The sequence below is a fragment of the Rana temporaria genome, chromosome 12 (assembly GCF_905171775.1).
Source record: "Rana temporaria chromosome 12, aRanTem1.1, whole genome shotgun sequence".
Taxonomy (NCBI): Eukaryota; Metazoa; Chordata; class Amphibia; order Anura; family Ranidae; genus Rana; species Rana temporaria.
Window position 1 is genome coordinate 107,643,700 of NC_053500.1, and position 9,971 is coordinate 107,653,670.

General features: G+C 43.8%; 1 protein-coding gene across 1 annotated transcript in view; it reads right to left on the reverse strand.

Annotated features, from left to right (window-relative positions):
• ST6GALNAC1 (ST6 N-acetylgalactosaminide alpha-2,6-sialyltransferase 1) overlaps positions 1-4,405 on the reverse strand; it is a 219,199-nt gene extending 214,794 nt beyond the window's left edge. The window contains exon 1 of the mRNA XM_040330101.1: positions 3,974-4,405. Within this exon, the coding sequence (XP_040186035.1) occupies positions 3,974-4,080 (107 nt within the window). The 5' untranslated portion in view covers positions 4,081-4,405. The remainder of the gene's footprint in view (positions 1-3,973) is intronic.
• Positions 4,406-9,971: the final 5,566 nt, after the last annotated feature.

Consider the following 9,971-nt stretch of genomic DNA (forward strand, 5'->3'; position numbering starts at 1 on the left):
ATGAGGTCAAACACCGGTGGAATGGGGGAGCCATAAATAGTTGCCAGAGGCCGGGAGAGAAACCCAAGCTGTGGTTGCTCCATTTCCAAGTGATATTAAACCTTCATTTAAAAAAAAAAAATATTAACAAACATGTTATACTTACCTGCTCTGTGCAATGCTTTTGCCCTTGTTTGGTCACATTGTGTTATGGGGTAACAACTCTATGCCCCTATCTCCCACATTCTCCTGCCTGTGTATCATCCTGCCACATGCATTACCAACCATCTTCATCTGATGTCACCATTTAAAGTAGGCTCCCCCCCCCCCCCCCCCCCTTCCAATTCTTTCAAAGTATATAGCATTCTACTACCTACAGGACTTTCAATAAGGGTTTACACCCAATTTAAGAGACCTGCAAGTGTCTACAAGCCCTAAAATTATCTCTCCCTATGCAATTTTTTCAGCAACACTCTATGTTTTCCCTATCATATCTAAACTTCATTGTTGATATGACTACTGAGAATCCACATTTTTATAATAAGGGGCTTGGCTTGTCCCTTCCAAGCTAACTGACCTAAATTTAAAGGCCAAGCAGTGCAATATGACTACTATAGTGAATTACCACATTAGTTCAGTGGGTCTGCGAACATGCAGAATTTATACCTTGAACCTATCGTAGCCATGAACCCAACCCTTTTTGGTAGCTGAATCAATGTTTCTTAGATTTATTCTCACTTCCTGTTCCTGTGCCAGCTGCAAAGTGTTGAAATTGCCATTACTTCCTGTCCCATTTACAGTGGTCCCAAGGACAAGCAGAGAGGGAAAATCTCCCCAGTGGGGACATAGACTATGGTACACTTAAACAAGGTTTTAACACTTTCCTACTAAAACACGTTCCAAATTAAAAAAAGGTTTGAGATTCCCTTTAAAGTGACACTAAAGATCTTTATGCTCCAAAAATAATCCATATGCATCCACCAATTACTGGCCCAGTAATGCATTTTCCATGAAATAATTTTTACTGTGGTTTTCCACAAGTAGTTTACATACGTTAGTTGTGGTCAAGTGCACCGCTCTATGTGCACTACAAATCCCATAGTCCCTAGTCCATCTTGGGATCGAGCAAAAGAGGGTGGCTATGTTCCTACATACAGTGGGACAATGGAAAATAAACAGCCACTCGCTACAGGAAGTCAGATCACAGCAGCAAAAAAAAAGGCATTTGGAGATTTTCAAGAAGCCATAAGCAATGGAAGGTACATATTTGTGATAATACATACTTAAAGGGGAGTTCCAACCTTTTTTTATGTTTATTAGAAGTCAGCAGCTACAAAAAGTGTAGCTGCTTGCTTTTAATAAACAGACACTTACCTGTTCCACTGTCCAGCGATGCGGCCGCCCAGAGCATCACTCCTCTCCCCCATTCTCCGCCCGCGCCTCCATTCTAACTGTGGGCACCTGGCCATGACAGCTTTCGGCTTCACGGCCAGGCACTCTCTGTGCATGCGTGAGCGGTGCTGCACTCCCTGAGTGGACAGGAGATCGCCTGGGACATGTCACGTGTCCCAGGCGATCGCCTACAGGGAGGGGCCACCAAAAGGCAATATGAGGCAATAAGCGGTCCCTGGGCGGAAGGAGGAAGTGGGACAGAAAGTCCCACTGCTACTGAAGCCTCCACCCCCCCCCCCCCCAAAAAAAAATTACATGCCAAATGTGGCACGTAAGGGGGCGAGGAGTGGTTTAAGCGGAAGTTCCACGTTTGGGTGGAACTCTGCTTTAAGATGTTTGTTACCCCAACATTTCCTATTCCTGATATGTGCCTGCCTGCTGTACCATGTACTTGTATGAAAAAATATATCCTATTCTCTTTGTATTGCTTTCTTTGTGTGAAATCCCAGTCCCCCTGCTTTCCAATTAGAAACTGACCACACTAAGCATGAGAACACAGCCTGGTCAGTTCTCTAGCTAGTGAACTTTGTGTGCTCTTCTCCAATGATCAGACTTCTGACACGCCCCCACTGCAAAGCCTCTCACTGGGAAGATCAGTGTACTGCTGTTTTTCCTCCCCCCAGCTTTTATGCAGGTGATAACATAGGGAACTGAGGGAATTATCACTTATAAAAAAAAAGGGGGGGGAATTGGTATTTATAATGTTTTTTTTTACATCTATTCGCAAATGATTTGCCTTTAATTTCTATTTTAAAGTGAATGGGTTGTATTACAAGGTGATCGTTTAACTAGTTGCCGACCAGCCGCCGTCGTAGCTATACGTCGGCTCTCGCGCAGGCTACTAGGGGTGCAGAAACGATCGCTCGTTGGAGAGAAAGGACCGGGAGCTCCCTGTCAGGGAGAGAAATGCTGATCTTCTGTTCGTACAATGTATGAACAGAAGATCAGTCATTTCCCCAAGTCAGTCCACCCCCCCTACAGTTAGAACACACCCGGGGAACATACTTAACCCCTTCCCCTAGTGTTAACCCCTTCACTGCCAGTGGCATTTTTATAGCAATCCAATGCATTTTTATAGCACTGATCGCTATAAAAATGCCAATGGTCCCAAAAATGTGTCAAAAGTGTCTGAAGTGTCCGCCATATTGTCGCAGTACTGAAAAAAAATCGCTGATCGCCGTCATCACTAGTAAAAAAAAAATATTAATAAAAATGCCATAAAAATACCCCCTATATTGTAAACGCTATAACTTTTGCGCAAACCAATCAATAAACACTTATTGCGATTTTTTTTATTTACGAAAAATATGTAGAAGAATACGTATCGGCCTAAACTGAAATTTTTGGGGGATATTTATTATAGCAAAAAGTAAAAAAATATTAATTTTTTTCAAAATTGTCGCTCTATTTTTGTTTATAGCGCAAAAACTAAAAACCGCAGAGGTGATCAAATACCACCAAAAGAAATCTCTATTTGTGGGGAAAAAAGGACGCCGATTTTGTTTGGGAGCCACGTCGCACGACCGCGCAATTGTCAGTTAAAGCGACGCAGTGCCGAATCGCAAAAAGTGCTCTGGTCTTTGACCAGCAATATGGTCCGGGGGTTAAGTGGTTAAAAACACTTTAATACATTTTTTTTTAAACCAGAGTGTAAAGTGTAACTTCAAGGTAAACAATGCAATAATAACTCAAAGTATGAACTTCCTGAATTTTATCTTTTTAAAAGAGTTTAGTAGTTAATTTTTTGCCTCTAAATTTAAAGTGGTTGTAAACCCACTTTTTTCACTTTTACCTACAGGTAAGCCTATAATAAGGCTTATCTGTAGGTATAAAGAATATCTCTTAAACCTGCACGGTTTAGGAGATATTCCCCTCGCAATGCGCCGCTGATTGCAGCGGCGCATGCGCAGGGGGGATCCTTGGCTAAAGGACCGGCGGCCGCCGGACCTTGCCGAATTTAAATCTCCTGCGCGCACGCGCGGGAGTGACGTCATCACCGCTCCAGCCAATCACAGCGCTGGAGCGGCGATACCCGGAAGACACGCCGAGTCAAGATGATTTCTCGCTCGGCGTGAAACCAGGTAAGTTCTACACACCTCGTTCCAAGGTAAGTATTACATAATGAGCTAATATGCGGTGCATATTAGCTCATTATGACTTTTGCCTTGCAGGAGAAAAAAATAAATACATTTTGATGCGGGTTTACAACCGCTTTAATGCACTACATATACTGAAAATGTAATTAATGGAAGTCATATTTTATATATAACAGTAAATGGTTTATCTAATACAGTATAGGCTTTGCAAAAAGCAGTAATGTTTTTAAAGAGCCGACTTTAAAGCAACCAAAAAGATTGCAACTTGTCCTAATTCCACAAAAGTAAATTGAAATCTGATTTATTGCTGCATTACTGCACTCTGCACGTATTATTGTCACTTTTCCCCTGTGTAATTAATAAATAATACTTTCAAATTGCAAACTGTGAAAAAATATCAAATTAGGTCCTTCACTAAACTCCCAGTATCTACATATCAGACTTACCTTTTGGGGTACAGGTGCTCCCATATGGGTCTGGGCAAAATGAAAAGAAGTATAAGGAGCAGGACAGCCTGAATAGAGATACAGAAATAAAGATTGGAGAACTTCATTGTTGCAATCTAGAAGAGAATGGGACATGTCAACATGCCGAGAAGTTACTTGCGTCCTGTACTTGAGGTTCCCAGTACCAGTTGACCTTTATACAACGTTTTGTTCTGTATGAGATCTAATTCATCCTGAGCATTTGTACTTCCCACCAAAGAGTCCTGTTTGCACTCTTGAAACACCCTGAACTTAAATATGCTCTTGTATTTTCTTCTCATATAGATAAAGAATGAGTGCCAAGAAATGTTCTAGTGAGAAAAGTGAGTTCTCACAGGAGACAGAATGAGAAGACAGCACAGCTCAGCTGGCTGTAAGAAAACAAATCCAGAGAACATGCAGAATTAACTGAACTCCAGACAGAGTATGATGCACTATCTTAACCCGCTGACTGCCACACCCTGTATATAAATATGTGCTTTTCTGCCTCTGAAAGTCACTTCGCTGCCGTGATTCTTTTAACAATAGGTGCTTATTCTGAGTATGTGGGGTGTTGCTTTTGTGCTATGGGCCACCTACCTGTTCATGTTCAGTGTATCAAAGGTTACCGGACATAGCATGTCCTATGCTAAGGTTCCCTAGTGCCTGCCATGGTATCTTTAACCACTTAACATACTGTAGATGTAACCATCAATAAATATTGTAATAGTTTGCTAGAGGAATGTATATCATAAACAGTTGTATTTTTTTTTTCATTAGACTATACTTTATTATTTGTTTTTGCATCTCAGTGCTACTTGATCCCCTCCAGCCTTTGACCATAACATCCTATCTACATGCATGTACTTCATCGGCAGCTGCATGTTATTGCTTAGGACAAGTTTCTAGATGTTAAAAAAGAAAAACATGTGCAGCACCTGGTTACTTAAAAGGTGAGTGAGTGAGTGAGTGAGTGAGAGACTTGTAAAGCGCAACACATGCGAACTGAATCGCCTCTGGGCGCTGTATCCATTTCATGGGTAAGGAACCCCTTGACCTCAGAAGAGATGGGTTTTAGTCTTCCTCCTGAAGGCCAAGTGGTGCGACTCCAGTCGGATGGTGGTTGGTAGTGCATTCCACAGATGAGGTCCCTGGACTGCAAATCTTCGATCTCCTTTGGGCTTTTATCTGGCTTTGGGTATCTGGAGGAGGTTTTGATTGGTGGATCGCAGAATGCGATTGGGGTTATGGGCTTTTATTTTTTCGCATAGATATTGGGGGGCGTTGCCTTGAATACGCTTATGCGTTAGGCAGAGTGCCTTGAAAGTGATTCTGTCTTTTACTGGCAACCAATGAAGGGATCTCAGCGAAGGTGAGATTGATTCCCATGTTTTTTTCCCAGTCACTAGTCGAGCGGCCGCATTTTGAACGACTTGCAGACGAGTGATTTGGTATTTGGGGAGTCCTAGATAGAGGGCATTTGCGTTGTCGAGTCTGAAATTGATGATTGTTCCCACCACAACTGCAATGTCTTCTTTCGGGATAAAGGGAATGAGTCTGCGTAGTAGGCGCAGCAGATGGTGGGATCCGCTGACTACTGACCCTATTTGTGCATCCATTGTCATGTAGGTATCGAAAATGACTCCGAGACTTTTGGCTTTGGTGCTACGGGTGATAGTTTTACCTAGAATGGGCGGGGGAGTCCATGTTGACGCGGGGTGATTTTTCCGGTTAGCGTGAAACAGGAGAAGTTCTGTTTTCGAACCACTGAGTTTAAGATAACTGTTTGTCATCCAGTTATCTATTAGAGTGAGGCATTTCTCTAGTCCAAGAGAATGATCCTTTTTGTTGCAGATGCAGAAATACAGTTGTGTGTCGTCTACATAGGAGTGGTAAAGTAACTTCTGGTTACTGATGATTTCAAAGAGAGGGCGAAGATAGATATTAAACAATACGGGCGATAAGGTACCGGTGCTAGTCAAATTTAGAGAGGGATCAGAGTGTTAACTGACTCTGATCCAGTCATTATGTTCAAAACTGGTCTCTGTCTCAGCTTGGCTATGCTGTGGGCTGACTATTGGAAGCTGGGGTGTAGTTCCTACCACAGGGCGATGGGTGGCAGCAGTGGAGTTGAGGTTTGGGTGCTCTTCCCCAGCAGCCTATCAGGAGGGTTCAGCCTCGCTGTGCATGCTGGGGGAGGGTATTTATGGGGCAGACGCCATTGTTCTGGGTTCTTATTCGGAGTGCGGCACCCACCTTTCGGGTGACTGCGCATCTTGGCCCCCCCCGGCGTAATGGCCTTTCAGGCCAGGGTGCACGTGCCACGCAGTGTTTCTGGTTCCGGGACCATGTTGGTCCGGAACATTTGAGATGTGGCAGGGAGCCCAGTATTCGACTGGGTTCCCAATCCTAAAGATCCCAAGCGAGGTAGCTGTTTGGTGGGGAGTCCATCTGAGGAGAGCCAATGAGAGGCTGGCAATCCAATAGGGTCTCGACAAACCACCGGGGATCAAGGTAGCCGGACACTGAGAGACTGGTCACCTCTCAGTCGGTACCTGAAAACTATCTGAAGGAGATCCAGACGCAATTCTATCAAAGAGGATCATCTCCGTAATCACAATCACAGAGATGGCCTGTGGCAGAGGTTTCTCCCTAAGTCCATTTCAGGAGGGTCTGTGGCAGAGAGTTTTCCTTCAAGTTCGAGCGATACCCTGGCTGCCAGGCTAGTGAGAGTAGGCCTGTCCAGTTACGCTATACCCACTCTGGCTAGAGTGGCGAAGAATACAAAGCATTGTTGGGAGCAGGACTGTTTTCCTATTGTTGCGCCTGAGTCTGCTATTCCTTCTTCTATATGCAAAAATACATAAATGAATAAATAAACAAATTAATTAAAGTGTCAATGTCCCAAACAGGCCAAGACTGGCACACCCGGGACAATTATCAAAAATGTATAAATTAATATATATATATATATAAATCCTGTATAGACAGGATCTATATCACACTAAAGGCGTTAGCCTGTGCAACCTAGTGAAAGCAATCTGCAAACACAAATAATGTGATATCAGGCAAATCCCGACAATAAGCAAAGTGACATGTCTTAATTTTCAAAAAACACAATAGTTATAGAACGTCTGTGAATCAAATGAAAAAGTCCCAAAAACCACATAAGTGGTGAAAGAACATAGAAAAGTCCCAATCCAACTGACATCCACTGCAGTAGGACAGTTAGCAGGAGTAGAAATCCACCACCGATTAAAAGTTGAAGTTGGTATAGGAAGAAAAGCAGGGAGGAATCCCGAAGGTCACACCGACAGAACAAAGGTAAGTGTGTACTCTTACCAGATCACCATGAGTTTTAGGCGTATCGATCCACCGATCGGATGTACCAGGAACTGTAAACTCCCACGCTTCCAGCTGCTTCTTGCAAGGTAATCGGACACCACCTCTCTCCGCTCCACTCAAAAGGTCTCAACTCACAGGCTCCATCTTCCAATGGGGTACCCAGGTGGAAAAAATGAGGGCTCGAGATCGTGAGGTACCATTAGGCAATTTTACTAAAACATGTGTAGCCAGAACGCACTACATGCATTAAAAAATGTGCTGGCTAAAAGCATATAAAAACACAAAGTAGAGCAAAAATTGTAATCGTACGCCCGTGTTTCCGTCAGTGCGTAGCTCCGCCCTGACATGTTTCGACGTAAAAGTCGTTATGAAAGGGCACAGGCGATGCACTGAACCATCACCTTTTGTAACCACAGAGAGACAACCAAGCCTCGCTCTCATATGGAACCGACCAATGGGAACAAACCCATACTGGTCTATAGACTCGATGCAGAACGCTCGTAACAACCAGAGGGAAGGGATGTAGCGGAGGTGGGAACCAATCCCGTGCAGATACCATGACCCACGTCAGATTGCCAAACTCTCCACCCCTATTGATTCCATAGCCAGCTGAAAAAAACGACAACTCCATCACCCTGGTTCCCGTGCGTTCTACAATCGAGACAACTCAATTCCTAATAAACTGTCAGTCACAATATATGTGCGCAAAAACAGAGGTAACAATTATAGGCGGCCGACATGGTCGTTTTTTATAGCTGGCTATGGAATTAATAGGGGTGGAGAGTTTGGCAATCTGACGCAGGTCGTGGTATCCGCACGGGATTGGTTCCCACCTCCACTACATCCCCTCCCTCTGGTTGTTACGAGCGTTCTGCATCGAGTCTATAGACCAGTATGGGTTTGTTCCCATTGGTCGGTTCCATATGAGAGCGAGGCTTGGTTGTCTCTCTGTGGTTACAAAAGGTAATGGTTCAGTGCGCCGCCTGTGCCCTTTCATAACGACTTTTACGTCGAAACATGTCAGGGCGGAGCTACGCACTGACGTCACCGCGCTGTACGTGACCCGGAAGCACGGGCGTACGATTTCAATTTTTGCTCTACTTTGTGTTTTTATATGCTTTTAGCCGGCAATTTTCATGTCACGGCATGTCACTTTGCTTATTGTCGGGATTTGCCTGATATCACATAATTTGTGTTTGCAGATTGCTTTCACTAGGTTGCACAGGCTAACGCCTTTGGTGTGATATAGATCCTGTCTATACAGGATTTATATATATATATATATATATATATTCATTTATTATTTTTTGATAATTGTCCCGGGTGTGCCAGTCTTGGCCTGTTTGGGACATTGACACTTTAATTTATTGATTTATGTATTTTTGCATATGTCCTTTTTCAGGAATTTAAGGGTGTAGTCACTTATATATTTATGAAATAATTACACACCTCACTAGGTGGTAACACTAGCGCAAACCTTTGTTTTTTGTTGTTCTGGTTTACATGTATATCACGTGTTTGTAGGTGTTGCAGCTGGAGTTATTGATTTAACATAATTTATCAAAATTCTTTCTATCATAATCTTTGTAGTAAGTTATTTAACTTTTTTTTCCTTTAGCGCAATTATTTGCTTTGTTTATTTTTACTGTTTTTACCCGGCTGGGTAATAAAGAGCACAGCAAAAGACACCCGTAGTGGACATTCCGTTACTGCTATATGCACCATACACCTCTAGGACGGCGGAAGAGCCACGAGGTAACATGCCACCCCAAACAAACCAGTAGCTCCTCCGGGGGTAGTGCTACACATGTATGCGAAATATGGTTGGCGTGGCCATGCAGGTAGAGTTAGGCCGGCTTATCAGTAGATAAGTCGACCTAACTCAGAATCTACGCCGACCTATGTTTAGGCGTATGCTCAAACAGAGATACGCTTAAACATATCTAAGATACGACGGCTTGTGCCGTCCTATCTTAGATTGCAATATTTTGGATGGCCGCTAGGTGGCGCTTCCATTGCGGTCGGTGTAGAATATGTAAATGAGGAGATACGCCGATTCACGGACGTACGCCCGGCCGACGCAGTACTTTTACGCCGTTTGCGTAAGAGATAGGCCGCGTAAAGTTAGAGCTAGGCCCTATTGGAATAGTAATGTCAAGTATGGCCGCCGTTCCCGCGTCGAAATTCGAATTTTTTACGTCGTTTGCGTAAGTCGTCCGTGAATCGGGATTTACGTCGTTTACGTCCACGTCAAAATCAATAGCCCGTGCAGCGTACTTAGCCGCAATGCACACTGGGAAATGTAGGCGCCCGGCGCATGCGCAGTAAAGAAAAACGTTAAAAAACGTGAGGTCAAGCATCATTAACATACAACACGCCCCCTCAAACACATTTGAATTAGGCGCCTTTACGCCCGCCGATTCAGGCTACGCCGACGTAACTTAGCAGGCAAGTACATTGTGAATCATGTACTTGCCTCGCTAACTTACGGCGGCGTAGCTTAAATTCCTTAAGCTACGCCGCCGCAAAGTTACGCGAACGTACCTGAATCTACCTAATAGTCTTCACCGAAAACATGTGAGACCAGCGCATTTAAGCATACTACAGAAAGTGCCTGAACAGGGAACATTCATGA